This window comes from Pleurodeles waltl, chromosome 6, assembly GCF_031143425.1.
Source record: "Pleurodeles waltl isolate 20211129_DDA chromosome 6, aPleWal1.hap1.20221129, whole genome shotgun sequence".
Classification (NCBI taxonomy): domain Eukaryota; kingdom Metazoa; phylum Chordata; class Amphibia; order Caudata; family Salamandridae; genus Pleurodeles; species Pleurodeles waltl.
In genome coordinates, this window is record NC_090445.1 from 1446250838 (window position 1) to 1446267375 (window position 16538).

Genomic DNA, 16538 nt, shown 5'->3' on the forward strand with positions numbered 1-16538 from the left:
CATACGGCGTGTCTCTGTCTACAGTAGCACCATAGGTAAAAAACACAGAATAATTACAAAAGGCTAAGATTAATTCAAACATGTCACAAATCCCGTTTTCCTTTCATCAATGCAACACACATTGCTACGCTTCTTGCAAAATTAAGAAAGTGCGAGGCCATAAACTGCCATTTACTCTTTCAGCTGAAGGACCTTCCTCCTCCTCTTGTTTGGCCATCCAAGGAAAACCAGCGACAGATGGGTTCTTGTACCTCATCTCCCATCGGGTCTAGGCTATGCTGCCCACTTGGCAGTGGCTAGTGATGAAAGGACAGCCCTACTACTAACAACCAGTGCAGTGGTACAATCATGACCTTTGAAGCCAGCCAATGATTACTTTAACAGTCCTAAATCAGAGATCGAACAGTAAGCAGATGTATTCATGCAAGCAGATACGCTTGGCTAAAATACAGAAATTAGCCCCATGTGTTGTTCCCTTGGTTGGTGCACGGAAGATGGAGCCACAGTCATGACAGGGCTACAGGTGCAGGTTCAGCAGAGAACTGTTAGTGCCTTACAACTTTGTAAAGTAAATGAGCATATTCTTAATAACGATAAAAGCCTAATCTCTTTTTCTGTAAAAGAATAAATCTGCATGAACATTATATTTATGGTAAAACCTCTACTGCTTGAATTACAAATTCAGCTACACGCCACCTCCAAGAGTACGTCCTGAATGTTCGACTTTGCTGCCCACTGAAATTTAACACACAGAAGGAGATACTTGCCATTTGAGTAAGCTTACAGAGGTATCTACATTCTGGGTTTTTTCCAGAGACAGAATCAGTTCTTGTGACAAGGATTTCCTAACTTCACTAAAGTTGCTCAAAGGAAATTCGACTACGAGAAACATCAGTGCAGAAGACAGGGCCTCAGTAACTTTAAATTGTGTTCCTCACCAAAGTATTCAGAGCTAATTGGTTACAATTGTTGTAATGTCAGTGCGCCATTCACTATATAGCACGGGAGCATTGGATAGAGCGGTTATTACCTGTGAAAGTAATTGATGTGAATCTGTTGTTCGAGCCTGAACACTGCACACATGCACACAAATCAAACATCCTATGATGAGGAAGTTGGAGTCACCCTTGATTGGCTACTGCATTAGAACCATTGAATCAGTGGATTGAAGGCAGCAATTCGAAATATATAGTTTTCACCTCATGTTACTGGCATGTGTATCTCATAGTCTGTTATTAATACGGCCTTGTAGTGCTGTAGGTTGTCTGGCTTCATAATGATGTCATTTCAATTAGTCCCAGGAGAAATTGCTTGTGATGATATATTGGTGTTTTAATGGCACATATATAGAACACAGTGGCATGGCTTGTGTGATGTGAGGTTCCTCATAGGATTCATATGTAGAGTATATTCTATGCTTCTGATAGATAGTTTGGGTGTGATTTGAAACCATGGCTCTGTCAGTGTATGAAACTAGAGTTACTGAAGGTTTGGCCAGATTGCTTTACCAATTGTTTGTGCAATTCTTTGAATGGTAATATGTCCACTACCCAACAATTATTGAGAGTCTAAGCTTAGCATTGCTTTCTACATGATGAACTAGTACTTTTGTCCTTCCCAAGCATGTCTATGAGTTGGTTTGGATGTATCTGAGCTGTCTGTCCAATGAGTTCTGGCAAGCCTGATATTTAGTCAGTTATCAGTAGCACCCTAGCATTACAAAAGTCCAATGAAGGAGAGTGCAACAAGGGTGGATGCAAGAATTCAGGTAAGGACTGGAGTAGTTCAGGATATCATAGCTGAAAGAAAGAAGAAGAATTCCAGAAACAATCATGCCACCAGATCTCATCCCATTGTAAATCTTCATATTTCCTCAAATCTGGTAACAAGAGGAGAGGTTGGGTGTGTCCTAGAAAACCTCCCGCAGGTGGGTCCTCCGAGGAGAAGGTTAGCAAGGGAATTAGTCCAGCAAATGGTTTAGATGGGACAGAAAGGTGTAAGGAGTACTCCCTAGATTTCGGAGGGCATGTATGAGGTGACCCTGTGATTTGGAGAAAGTTTCCTGAGATCACTGAATCCACAGCATTTGACCACTGAAGAGCAAATGAACCAGACAATGAATAGTGGAGAAAAGACTAGTAGCCCCGAGAAGATCCTAGCTATTTACTTTTCTAGTATAGTCAGCTTCTACAAATCTGCATATGCCGTTTCTTGCCATGGGCACTCTGAAAGAAGAGAACTGTTGCTCAAAGGAGGTCAACGTCCTGCCCATTTCCACCAGTAGACTGCATTCTTGGCAATGATTTCTCATTTCTGAGTTTTAGACTGGGTTACCTTATAAGAATCTAAGGGTGAAGACTCTGAGTAGAGAATTCAGACACTGAAAGTGAGAGGTGATCAGCATTTCGATCTGTAGAAGTGAGGCCAGTGAGACAGGTGTTGCTTGCTTTCTTCAGGAGAGGGCACTGGGCTGGATACTATGGCTGCCATTTCTGACATGGAGGAGCTTCCAGTAAAGTCTATCAAACAGAAGACCCATACCAGGCTGGATCACACATGGGACGTGAGTATACCGAAGTCCCCTGTGATCAGGCCAGGGGCGGCTCCTCCATTACGGCAGAGAAGCGTCGTTTTATCACCAGCAGCGGCAGCTGAAAATTCTTTACTAGGAAATGTTAATAAGCACAGCACTTCCCGTCAGAGCGCATGTGTGTTTGGCCGGACGTCTTGGGCTGGCCAAACACACATGCGCCGCAGGCTCTCTTCAGCCCAGCAACACAGTTGCCGGGCTGGAGAGAGCATGTACAGGCTCCCAGTCAATCCTAGCGCTGCTCTTAGTAGCGTCAGGATTGTCCACAGGGAAGGCTCGGAGCCTGTGTTGGCTGAGGAGAAGCAGATGGAGTGGTGCGGCGAGCAAGGTAAGTGTTTATTTATTTACTTTTCATTTAATTTTTATTCCCACTGGAACCCCCTCCCGCCCCTTCTGTGCGCCGCGAGCCGTGGCTGGATCAGGATGAGTTCATTTCAGTATCTGAGGGAACTCCTCAGCTGGAGGGCCAGTCTAAATAAGAAACTACTATGATGGTTGGGTTAATGGTTGTTTCTGCTTAGAGATCATCTGGAAACAGGCGATATAATGACAGAAAGTCTGCCAGGAGTTTTCCACATAGTCCCAGGAGAAACCTCCTATTCTCATCTGACCTATAGATGAGATATTGGACCATGGCTTCCAAGAGGAGGGTAGCCTTTTTTCTAGGGATGATTGTTTTAAGGGAGAGCATCAATCTGAGTGTGATTACTATTTTCCATTCCATTAAAGGCTGCCTTTCTGCTTTCATTGGTATAGTTGATGCATTTGAGCCTTCTAATGGTATTAGGCTTTTGATGCTCAATGCTTTGTAGTACACTGAGGATAGTGAAGTACTATGCAACCTTTCTCTATTGGACCCCTAGTGGATACTCTGAGGAAAGTGGCAAGTGAGTGCCTGGGTTGTGTACATACCTCTGTAACTGCTGTATTCATACTTGGAAGTGAGGTTTGGAAACTGCTGAATGAATTAAAGGGTCTGGAATATATCTGGACACATCCAATGAACCCAATGCCAGCCCCATCTAGTCTACAAGGGAAACTGAGCCTGCTCAGTGCATCTTCCTTGAAGTTTCACCAAAGGGTTAGTGGCTTGTGCCCTTGTTTCCATCCTGAAAGTGGTATTGGTTATGAGCTTAAGTGCTGTTATAATGGGCCTTTGTTTTCTTTCTATCTTTTCATTGAGTCTGTCTGTTGAGGTTTTGCAGGGAATAAAGACAGTAGGCCAGGATGGCTACAAAATCCTGCTGCTTTTGTGTGGATCTCTTCCTTTAAGGGAACATTGTTACATGGCTAGAGTTAATCCCCTCACAGGTACGATTTAAAGAAAAATAAATATTCCCTGTGGACTGAATGGTCTGGTAATGTGAACAGGAAGACTTGCACCACTTGATGGGAAAACCAGAAAGGGAGCACCCTGCCTCACACTCCAGCATGCAGTCAGTCCCAGTGCATCATGGTAAATGCAGTATAAGTTTGTTTTTTATCCTTAAAGTAAACTAAGGGTTTTCGCCTTAGTAGGTGCAGCAAGTGCTGTAAATCTCTGGACACGTGTTTCTGGGTTCAGCCCTTCATCAGCAGAGAGCAGCTTTGTCTGTGTGGTTGCTGGAAATGCTGCCAAAAGTCCTCTCAGGTTTCTGTACCACTCACTGCCACGCAGGTGCTTCAACCAGAGCTCGTCAGCTCGTTGGTTCAAGGGAGCCTTTTTAAACAGGAAAACCAGAAAGGGAGCACCTCGCCTCACACTCCAGCATGCAGTCAGACTTGATTAAATTAAATTATTTATTTGTTTCACAAAGTGAAGGACTGTGAGAGGAAGCCACTTCTTAGTGCACATGACTTAGTCAATGGCTATTCATAAGCTAACGTAATTTCTTCACATACTTTTCTACATGAACTGTGCAAGGATTCTGGGTGACTCCTCATGACTTAGAGCAGCCCTGGCTTCCCTCTCAATGTGAGCCAGTTATTCAGTGTGCTCCACATGTCTGGAACATGGCTAGGGTGCTCTTCCCTGACAATCAATCTTCCTGCAGGGTCAGGAAATCTCTTTCTCTCTCTAAACACACAGGCAGGCATCAAGGTGCTAGGCAGACCCAGCACTTTTCCAGCAAGTTGCACAGACTTCTGATTATGTCCCCTAGTCTCTAGGAGGCTGGCTGTCCTGCAGACACTTGTCCTGGCCTCACAGCAACTTCATTGGTTAAGATGTACTTGAAGCTGGAACAAAGTGGTATGGTTTATATCCCACATTTATACCCATTTTCCAGACAGTCAAAGTGGATCCACTATCTAAGGTCCTGGCACTGGTTTGGGGTGGTTCCCTCTAAAATTACATTTTATGTCTATAGTTCAGAAAGAGCCTTTGTACATAGTGTTGGGTCTCCTCTCACAGCAGGTAGTTATGAGGCTGGGTCCAAGTAAGAGAATCCAAAACTTGGGCACAATGACTGTGTAGTCTCTGCACATGTCATCAGCCTTTCTGAAACAAGGAAATGCAAAGGAAATCAGGAAAAAGCAAAGGAGCAGGCCCTATATGGAAACGTTCTCATCTCTAGTAACAGAAACTGCATACTCATGTCCTTTACATTACCATCCACAAAATGTCAGTACTCAGGAAAACTGATGAAAAATCCCTTACTTAAAGGTACTCACACAATTTCTAAGGGTAGCCATGCCTCCATCCTCCCTATGGCTTCAGGAATGTAGGCAAGACAGTTTCACTGTCGTGGGGAGGCTATCCTCACCCTGTTGTGAACACCGCTTCCTGCACGCAGCGTGTTATGAGCTATTTCCTGGAGATGCGGCGTGCAGGGTGCAAGGTCTGTTGCAGGACTCACGATTTTCCTCAGTGGTGGTCTCCTTCGCAGGTGCTGTGTGCAGGTGAGTCCAGGTCAGGAAACCTCTGGAGGGAGCCAGGTGCCCCATAACCTTTATTTTGTTTCTGTCTCTGCGTCATGTGCCAGCAGGGGGGGGTCATGGGGGGAGGGGGCATTTTGGATAACTATGGGGGTCATTATGACCCCGGCGGACGGCAGTAAAATGGAGAAAAGTACTGCCAACAGGCTGGCGGTACTTTTCCCCATATTAAGACATTGGCGATTTGGCTCAAGCCAAACCGCCAATGTACCACACTGTCCGCCACAGTGGTAACTTCAGTGTCCAGCCCGGCGGCCGTCACTAGCCCGCCTGCAGGATTATGACCCCACCTACTGCCATGGTTTTCGTGGCAATCTCACTGCCACGATAAACATGGCGGTAGGCACTATCAGTGACAGGGAATCCCTTCCCTGTCACTGATAGGGGTCCTAACCTCCCCAGGTTCCCCCCACACCCTTTCCCTCTCCAGACCCCCTTCATTCATGCAACTTCATTCACACATGCTCACACGCATTCACACACTCATTCTCACTTTCAAGCACACATTCAGACATCCATTCACACACACATCCACGCACACTTTCATACATACAGGCACACACGTATAGACACAACACAACATACATGCACTCACACATCCATACATGCACACACACACCTGCATTCACACATGCACAGACATACACACACCCCCAACACACACACACAACACCCCCCTCCCCTGTCGGAGATCCGACTTACCTTTTGTGAGGGGGTCCTCCGGCAGGAGACAGGACGGGACGCAGCTGCCAGCAGCCGCGTCCACCAGCAGAACACCGCAAGGCCGTATCATGTGTCATGATGCTTTTGCGGCCGTCTACTGGCGTGGGGCTGCTGCTGGCAGCAGCACCACCTTACCGCCATCCGCCGGCATGGCCATAGCCAGATTTCCGCCATCCTTCTGGTGGAAATCCGGCTCTGGTCATAACACTGCTGATGGCTGGTAGCCACTGCGACGGTCTTTTGGCGGCCATCCCCACAGCGGTAGGCGGTATATACCGCCAATGTTATAATGAGACCCAATATGTTTCCCAGTCCAAGATGGTGCCCGGGATATGTAGTTCAAGCTAGGTTTGCCCAATTTTAGATGGCAGGTTTTACCTTCAGGGACAGTTCCATTGCCTTCCATGTCATTTTTCATTATTTAAAGGAGGCCTGGGCAGTCGTAAACATCATTACACCCTGTGCACGCTCCTAGTTAGAACAGTGTTTTATTATTACCTAGTAACTCCTTGTTGCTACCTTTTTGCTGCAGTTTGGTTCTCTATTCCAGGTTCCGCTCTTCTGTAATTTCCTTTTTGGGGGGTTTTGGTGCCATTCACTTTTCTAGAAGAAGTGGTCTCTTTTCCAGGGCATGGACCGATTTGGTAGTAGTGCTCAAATGGAAGAGTGGCATGGGAAGGTATGGGACAAATAGGTCCTTTTCTTCGGAGTCAAGCTCTCCTGAATCAAGATATGACCTTTGCAATAGGCTATTGACAGATTACAACGTTAGCTGTGGAGGTAACACAGGTCTGGATGGTTTTTGGAACACATCTTGAAATTCTAAATAGTGTTCAGGGACTCCTTGGACAGTATTGATGGAATATCCGGTAGTACTTTCAGTAGGTGTCAATCTTTTAGGTGACCAATATTTGTCGGAAGCAAAACAGTTCTCATGACAAAACTGTGAAGACAAGGAATTAGTCCGGGTTTCCCAATTCACATACGGATTATGTTTTATGAACCACGGAATTCCTAGAATGATAGTATGGTTGGGGGATGATATGAGATCAAAGGAGATGTGTTCTTGATGGTTACCAAACTGTAAACTTAATGTCAGGATAGTAGTATCGACTGGACCAGAGGATATTAAGGATCCATCCACTGTGTGCACTTGTTCTGGAATTTCTTTGGGTTGTGTTGGAATTTGTTGAGTAATGGCCCAAGTCTTATCCATGTAAATACCACTAGCACCACAATCTAGTAATGCCATAGTTCCTTCTTGACGGCCGTCATGTAGTTGTAACATGACAGGTAACATGAACAAGGACGTGGCATTGTCCTTAAATGAACTGATGGAAGGTATAGCTGATGATTCCGTCCCCTCCCTTCTTACAGAGGACGGGAAGTGGCGTTTCCCGATGGCCTTTGAGGACGTACAGGGCAGGTATGAAGCATGTGGCCAGCAGCACCACAGTACAGGCACAATCCTTTCTTACGTCTGTCTTCCCGCTCGCTAACGGAAAGCGGGCCTCGAATGGTATCCACTTGCATAGGTTCTCCCTCTATGTCTCTAGCAGGAGGGCGAGGTTCCTCAGAACGATGCAGATAAACCCGTGAAGTGCTTGGCTGAGAAGATCCTCTACTCTTTCTCTTCTCCAATCGTCGTTCTTGGAGACGGTATTCAATGGAAAGTGCCTGATCCATCAGACCACGAAGATCTTCAACTCTGGTGGAGTGTACTAACTCATCTTTTATTTCTTCTTTAAGTCCTCTGCAAAACAAAGTCACCAGAGTATGTTCCACCCAGGTGGTCTCTGCCGCTAGCTGACGAAAGCGTGTAATATATTGAAGGACATCTTGTGAGCCTTGTTGGATGTCACATAAGGCTTCTTCCGCAAAGGCCTCCAATCCTGGACGACTAAACATTTGTTTGAATCGATTCACGAAGGCGGAATAGTCCGACAATACCGGGTCATTGGATGATACCATCGGGGTTGCCCAGGCCAAGGCAGGACCGGATAATGCACTGATAAGATATCCCACCTTTGTCCTGTCATGGGAGAATTGGGTAGGTCGCAAGGCGAAATACACAGTTAATGCATCAAGGAATTCACGCAGTTTAGTTGGTTCACCGGAGAAACGAGGAGTAGAGGCAGAGATAGTTGGAACATCGCCACTGCGGAAAGCCAAAGCCTGTCGTAACGCAGCATTCTCATTGCGTAGTGGTTGCAGTTCCTGAGCCTGTTGCTGAATAGTTGTCAGAAGAGATTGATCAGGATCTGCAGCAGCCGCCACTGTATCATCAATGGTGTTAGAGGACGTCGGGAGAATTGGGCGCTGCAATCTGTCACGACTCACGTGCTGCTTACGCCTGGAATCCGCAGATCGAATGGCGTGGGTCTGGAATGTTCGGCTTTGGCCCAGAAAGGGGCGACTCTTTCTTGTAACCACAGTGCTGTAGGCAATGGAAACGCTAAGAACAGACCGTGCCCTTCAGAAATAGCGCCAGAGGGAAAAAAAACCTGAAAAGGGGAAAAAACCTCCAAACAGATAGATTCCTGAAACAGGAACAAAAGAACAGGAATCAACAGAGGCAAAATGTAGGTAATACACGGAATTGACAAAATCCAGCACAGAAAGGCTAAGAAACAGGAGCGAAGACACCATCTAAACAGAAAGTGTTGCAGTGCAAGGAAAGAAAGAAACACATCCCTTAAATACCACTAACAGGAAACGACCAACAGGAAGTAAAAGGACACCATCTTAGAAAGGGAAAAGTACATAGAACAGAATAGACTAGGAACCATAGAGAATAGGGAACAAGGAATGCTGGGAAGAAAAAGGTAACATGGGAAGGGGGAAAAAACATAAAGGAATGTACAACCAGATGTCCCAGAAAAAGAAGAAAAGAAAAGAACAGGTAAGAGGGCTCAGGATGCCCGAAAAACGCGGTGCACAGAAACAGAGCGAGGCCCCATGCCCAATCTGGGGCCTCGCAAAGCACACAGCAGACTGGGGGCGCGCCGCGTCCTGCAGACGCGTTGTGCGGCCCGAGCCGAATGTTCGGCTCGCGCCGCAGCACGCGGCACGACAGAATCTGCAAGAAGCTGTACTTCAACCCTATCTTGACTTGAACCCCGCTATTCATAGAGGTATTAAGAACACCCTAGAACCGGTATGTCAATGTTGTGGGTCATCTAAGTTTGCCCGTAATGTGGAAAGTTATGTCCAGAGTTGTTGTGTGTGCTGAAGCTAATGCCTCCCACCAAAAACCAGTAGGGTTACTTTGGCCTTTGAGGATTGCTCCAGGACCATGGCAATCAAATGGTTTAGATTTCATTGAGGAGCTACCTCCCCCACAGGAAAGACAACCATTATGATTACTGTGGATTAATTTTCAAAAATTGCTCATTTTTCAGCTTCAAACAAACTACCCAGTGCTAAAGAAACACCTTGTGTTTCATTCGAGACATTTACAGTCTTCATGGATGCCCAGAGAAAATAATTTCTGATAGGGAACATCAGTTTGTCTCACATTTTGAAAAACATTTTGTACAGTCCTAGGGATAACAAGAGCCCTCTCCTCTGGGTTTCATCCACAAACCAATGGTCTCACAGAGAGGACCAATCAAGCCCTTATGCAATTTTTAAGAAGTTTTTGTAGTGTAACAAGCAATAACTGGTTATCATTACCATCATAATATTAGTGTCCATAGTGTTACCGAGGTTTCTCCTTTCTCTGCTTTCAGAGGTTTCATCCCAGGATTGCCCTGTGGTTGGTAATCCTCACCTTGTTGTACCAGCATTTTCTAAGCTTGTACTCCTTCAGATAAAAACCAGAAAACAAGTATTGAAAAATGTACAAATAGCGCAAAACATTATGACGTATCACTCAGGTAAACATAGATTAATCGAACTGGATTACCAGCTTGAGTATAAGGTGTGGTTGTCCTCTCAGTTTCCATCTATTAGGTACAGTAGGTTCAAACTTAGTCAGCTATATTTGGGTCTTTTTTCATTATTCCAAAGACTAATCCTGTTACTGTTTGAAACTTTCCAAAACATGGAAGATTCACCCTACAGTTTATATGTCACAATTAAAAACCTTCATTTCTAACTCTTTTCTAGGGTTCCTACCTCTCCCTTGCCCATCTTGATTGATGACCAGCCCGAATTTGGGGTATCTGCTATTGTAGATGCTCACCTTTTTTTAGGTAAACTGCAATTCCTTATCAGGTGGCAAGGTTACCTTTTTCCGAGCAGTCCTGTGAACACACTGAGGCTGTCCGTACATCTTCTCTAATCTGTAAAGATGGTACCCCTGATATGTAGTTCCTTCTAGGTTTGCCCAATTTTGATGGCAGATCTCACCTTCCGGGACAGTTCCATTCCCTTCCAGGTCATTTTCAGTACTTAAAGGAGCTCTGAACAGTACATGTTGCATGGCAACCATGCTTGTACCCTTTGAATGCTCCTAGTTAGTATGGTATTCTGATTTTAACTAGTTCAGTTTTGTTCCTTTTTTGCTTAAGCTTGCTCCTCTCTTCTGAGTCCAGCCCTTCTGGAATTTCCTTTTTGGAGATTTTTGGTGCCATTCACTTTTCACCCACAAGTGGTATCTTTTCAAGAGCATTGCTGACCTGGGAATAGTTCTCAATCGGCAGGGTGGCTTCAGGAACGGATCGCCTTTCTTCTGTGTCAAGATCTCTGAAACAAGGCATGACCATCATGACCAGCTAACGATACATCATCCATCTAGTACCTTGCTAAACCAAGGGCATCTAAAATAGATTCCACTGGCAGCAGTACTCAAGGCTCCCACAACACACAAACTCCTAATACCATACATGTGACACACACTACACATAATTTCTTCCCACATGCACTCGGGATATCAGTGCATAGTTCTATGTTTCACATAGCTGGAGAACTTTAAACAAGATGTTTAAACAAGAGGGGCAGTGTAGGGGGCAGTAGCTGACATCCTTTTAAAATAGAAAAAGGTCTGCTTAGCACTAATAACCTACAAACATGGGGACATTGTCACCACCACCACTGCTTTTTGCTAACAACCCAAGACAATGGCAGTAGTTCCACGTCAGTAAAACTGACATGCTTGGCACACTCTTCCAGGCGACAGAACACGCTCTGGACCTTGCCTTTACCATAGACAGACCTAGGTCTGAAAGCAGGCGGCATGATTAACGTGTTAGCGCGGGGGAAGTCAGGATACCAGCTTGACATGCACTTGCGTCAACTTGGTGCAGGGACACATGCCTGTTCATCAGGCAGGGGACATTCACATCACAACACATTCAGAGACAATTAGGAATGTTTACACTGCAAACTGGGCATACGAAGTGCATACCAATCGAGAAAGGATCATGAACACAGCATAGGAGTGGAATGAGGCAGCAAAGCAAAGAGTGCAGCCTAGGTTTCTAAGACGATTGTGAAATGGTGAGGCTTGAGGCGTTTCACACATTATGTGGTGTGCAAAGTAACGTTATTTGGTGGTGACATACATGATAGTGGCCTCTTTCCACTGCACTTCAAGGAAAGGCTGTACCCCAATATTTTGCTATAGCTGCACTGTGTAGGGCAAGGAGTAGAGTGCAGTCTCTCTGCTGCAGGAATAAGGGCCTGATTACGTGCTGAGGTGTTATTTATTTCCCCTGATAAATAACGACACCACGGGCTCGTTGTTTATCAGGTAAGATAAACAATATCTGTTACGAGTTCATGGGGAATCACGTGGATGTTGGTGTAATAAATGTGAATAAATGTAACCAATGATGAGTTATTTAAAGATTTCGGTAACTGTCGGATACGTTAAATACCTTCAACCTTGCAATTCCGACCCATGGGTGAACATGAGTTTACGCGTGGGTCGGAATATTAGGAGAAACTCGTAATCAGGCCCTAGGTAGATATAGAGCCATAAGGAAATATTAAGGCATAGTCTTTACCTGTGTTGTTTTGTGTTGCGTTGTGTTATGCCCCACACTGGAGTGGCCACCTTGGTTTTGAGACTTCCATGGTGCAACAGAGCATGGGTTGTTTGTAAGCTGAAATGTGTAGGACTCCTGACAGTGCTTAATTTGTGCTTGTTGTTTCCGGTGCTGAGCACCAGCACTTATTTCTGAGGGCCGGCGCTTATTCTTATGCCCCAAGCATTTGCTGCGAGCAAAAGACACATATGGGAAAGACGGAGGAAGAGAAAAACGAAAAAGCGTAACAAAGGTAGAACGCCGAAAGCTGCAAGAGTGAGCTGAAGGGGCAGGCAGTTGCTTTAAATGGCTTGAAGAGGCCCGAGATGGCTTCGTGATTACGCTGCCTCGGTGTTCCGTGCTGGCACATTTAAATGCAGCAGCCGAGGGTTTAAGAGGAGGGCTTTGGGCACCGGCACGTTTTTATTTACAAATTAAGCACTGGGACTCCGTGTGAAAATGCACGATGCTTTGTCGTGAGATGTGTTGTAAGTTTGCAACAGCTCATGGCACGGAAAGTAAAATATTGATATGGCACATATTGTAATGTATACATGTGCTGACATCTGTTTTTTTTCTTCATGGTAGCACAGACACACAATATCCGTGTTTATTTCAACCCGTGAAGTTAAAAATGCGCGTTCCTTTTGCCAGTGTCTGTTTGACTGTGCAACCAGAACTTAGGTAGCAATTGCATGCTCGGGTTATTTTCCTTTGTATATCTTGATTATAACGTGTATCCGTATCACTTCCACCCTCACCTCAGGGGAGTGAATATCTCAATGTTCTAGGAGAGTGTTCACCGATGTGCTCCTTTCCCCATTATTTCTGTCCCCCCATTCCCCTCAGCGCCCTTTCGCCCTGGCAACAAGCATCTCGTTAAGCCACACATTTTAGGACCTGTGTCCTAAATCCAGCATCTGTCCTTTATAACAGGGACTTTTGAACCATCTACGCTGCTCTTCCGTTTTGCTGCCAATTGCCTTCGAGCACAAAATGCCCCTTCACTCAGGGAACCATTACTGAGGGGGTCTTCCTACGTTCGAGTAGAGTTCACCAGGTTCTAGGCCATGACACCATGGTTCCAGTCAGCGTCTATTTGTTATAAATCGTTGTTTGCTAAGTTGCTTCACTGGAAGCACCTCACGAGGACAACTCAAGGAGGTTCGTATCTCAAAGAAAGGTCCAAACCAGGAAACATGGACTCAGTTTGACTCGGTTTTTGTACAAATATGTGGATGGCATTCCCACACCATCTTTTAGGAGACAAGAGGAAAATGGCGCTCGAAGGGCAAAACATAGATTCACAAGTAAGGAAAAAATCCTGCACCACCCGTTAACGTACACACGCTAAACGCACTTATCTCTCACTGATTCAACCGACGCCTGTTCGGCAATTTGAAGAAAACCTCATAAGTGCTAGACTACTGAATTCTCGTCGATAGTTGGTTTCTAGTGTGACCATGCATCTTTCATTCTGTCGTCCAATTTGTTTCTGAAATGTTTCCGTTGGACAGAGGCCTGCCCAAGAGTAAAACGGTGCTTTTAAGGATGCTCTGGGTGGGCTGGGACTGCACAAGCCATGACTTGGCTCTTTTCCTGAGCGCCGGTCCGCACCTCAGATCACCGGCAGCAGCTTCCCAGCAGGCACGGGAGGGGCTGCAGGCTCTCAGCGCTGCGCAGGCAGATTAATAACCCTGATGCACGGCCAATTAGGAGGAGCACCCGGCCCAGCTCAGGCTGCCTGTGCCCCGTGATTTATAGATAGTATTACTCAGGCACTTAATGGCGAGTTGGAGGGGAATTAATTGCAGGACTGGATAAATAATGCAGTGAGGTGGATTTAGTAGAACTCTGCACGCCAGCCTCGCCCGGGTCTGGGAGTGCAGGGGGCTCCCCCGAGCCAGAATGCAGTGGTGTTTGTGATGGGTTCTGGACGCGGAACGGGTGCGGTGTCTGTGGGGGTCTGCTGGGAGTCAGAGTGCAGTCAATGCTGCCTTTAGGAAGCGGCCGCGGAGCGGGAGTGGTCACCGAGATGGGGAGAGGGGGGTGTTTTTTAGGACTGAGAAGGGAGTGCTTAGATCCTGTGTAAGTGAGGCATAGTGCGGTGGGGTGGGGCGTGAGAGGAGGCTGCCGCGTGTTCAGAGGATGTCTGACAGGAGAGTGGAGCCTGTGCATGGAACTCCAGTGAATGAGTATGGGGCTGTGCAGAGTGACCCTTACAGCGAGAGAACCTGTGCGAGAAGCTTCTAGGAGCCTGACGTCCCTTTCACTGATGCCTCTTGGTAGTGAAAGGTATTGGCCCCGTAAGGCTAGTTTGAGGAGACAGACCTGTGCGGCGTGCCCCTCGCTCGAGCTCGTGTCACCGAGGAGCGCTGCAAGGCTCCTGTCAGTGAGAGGCGCTGACTAGGTAGGGCCGCAGGTCGTGGAGTGGGCGGGTTCTGTGGATGTGGCGCCTTCCTGGAAGTGAGCGTCTAGCAGTGCCTCCGGAATCCCCTGGGATCGAACTTGTCTCGGATTGGACGGGAAATGGCATTGCCAGGAGGAGCTGCTACGGAGCACATGGAGGGTGGGGGTGGCTGTGTGGTGCGTCTGGCCGAGAGCACATGCTGGCTGAGTGATGCTGCCGGTGGAGCACACTGGGCTCGCTTTCGGGACACTTGGTCCTTGTTGAATGGTGCTGTCATCGGAGCATAAGCACGGAGTATGGGCGCAACCCAGAAAGGGAGCTGATGAACGATGCAAAAGTCGAAGGAATAGCGCCTGGTTCTGTGATTCTGTCTTCAAAACACAAGACAGGGGTGTGTCAGTGATAGTTATCGGAAGCACAGGTGGAGGAGCATAGCGCCGTACAGGCGGAGGAGCATAGCGCCGTGTCGCTGCTGTCATGGCACATGGGGCATAGTGGTGCTAGCAACGCACAGGATGGCTGAGTGATGCCAACGCGGTGAAAGCAAACCTCGGGAAGATGCTGAGTCCCAAGATGAGGCCGGTCAGGAGAGGTAAGCGCGGATTCTGAGTGCAATTGTGGTGGGGTCAGTGAGCGTGGGGCGTGGTTGAAAAGAACAAAATATTCGCTAGCTATTTGTTAGTCTTTCACCATCTTTCAGTTACCTGCGTATAAAATAACGCATAACTTCCATGAAAAATAAATGCAAGCTAATCAGTGAGGGATGCCCCACATAACACGATGAAACCTCTACTGGTTAATGTGATCACTGCACATCTGTGTTAGAGGTGAACGAGCCACTGAAAGCTGGAGCCAGCCTCGATCCTGAAGCCTGGCTCTGGCTCAGCTCGAGGTGCTGCTGGAACCTCAAGCCCATTACAAGCCAAGCTTTCATGTTTCCTACCACCTTCCCCCTAACCAGGATGTGGTGGTACGGCCTGCTGACTCAGGAATTTGTGAATTAAGGGCCAGATGTAGCAAAGGTTTTTGCCCATTCTATGTCTATGGGAAAAAGTGTTCGTACATATGGCCCTAAGTTCGAGCGTCAGCGTCAACTCAGTCTCCTGTTATTTAGGGACAAATCACTTAATCTTTCTGTGTCTATAAAAAGTGAACTTGACCCTGTGTAATGTAACTGATGCTCATGTAAAGTGCAAATTTGGGTCGAGTTTGTGCAATATAAAAATTGCAGAAAAATACACAAATTGGTAAAAACACATCCTTAACGTGAGGAAAGACAAGTAGATACCAATTTAGTGGCCGATGTGTACAAAGTGGAACCAGAAAACATAGATACATCGCTGCTTCCCCACATAAATTGCGTGCTCTTAGGCAAAAACTCTATTTCACCAATACATCTTTTTTAAATTCACTATCACATATGACAGAAAGCCTTTCATTCATTTGAGTTCAGAATACCAGTTGCACAAAAACCTATTGTGTTTCAGTTAATCGACTATAATGTGGCTCTATGATAATATGGACCACGTCCAGGGTTTGCATGTCAATTGTCTTACCATTTAGTTCACTAATGATTTATGTTTAAAAACTATCACTTTTAACAGGCAGTTCTCAGTGACGTGCGGAAATGTCATATATTAATGTCAAAGCTTCTAGATGTTAAAAAAGTACACTTTTTTGAATTCTAAGAAGCTTTCATATTGTTTTTTGTGATGTAGGATTTACATAGCACATGTTTTTAGGGATCATCTCGTGCAGTTCCTAAGAGCTGAGCCAAAGCCTTGGCTTAGGTCTGGCTTGGCTCGCCCTCTTAATTTGTTGGCTCGCCTACTTCTAGTCTGTATTTGTTGTACCAGAGACCCACAGAATAGAATTGGTTGGTGCAGGGAGGGATAGTTATGTGTGTTTTTAGTGTTCTGAGGTCTCA

At 46.2% G+C, this 16538-nt stretch overlaps 1 protein-coding gene across 2 annotated transcripts in view; it reads left to right on the forward strand.

Moving 5' to 3' along the window:
* ARHGAP22 (Rho GTPase activating protein 22) overlaps nt 1-16538 on the forward strand; it is a 466096-nt gene that overhangs the window by 69404 nt on the left and 380154 nt on the right. The window contains exon 1 of one of the 2 annotated variants that reach the window (XM_069240888.1): nt 14327-15203. The exons of the other annotated variant lie outside the window; for it this stretch is intronic. Coding sequence (XP_069096989.1) covers nt 15170-15203 — 34 coding nt within the window. The 5' untranslated portion in view covers nt 14327-15169. Of the gene's footprint in view, nt 1-14326; nt 15204-16538 lie in introns of those variants that run through there. 2 annotated transcript variants of the gene reach the window in all.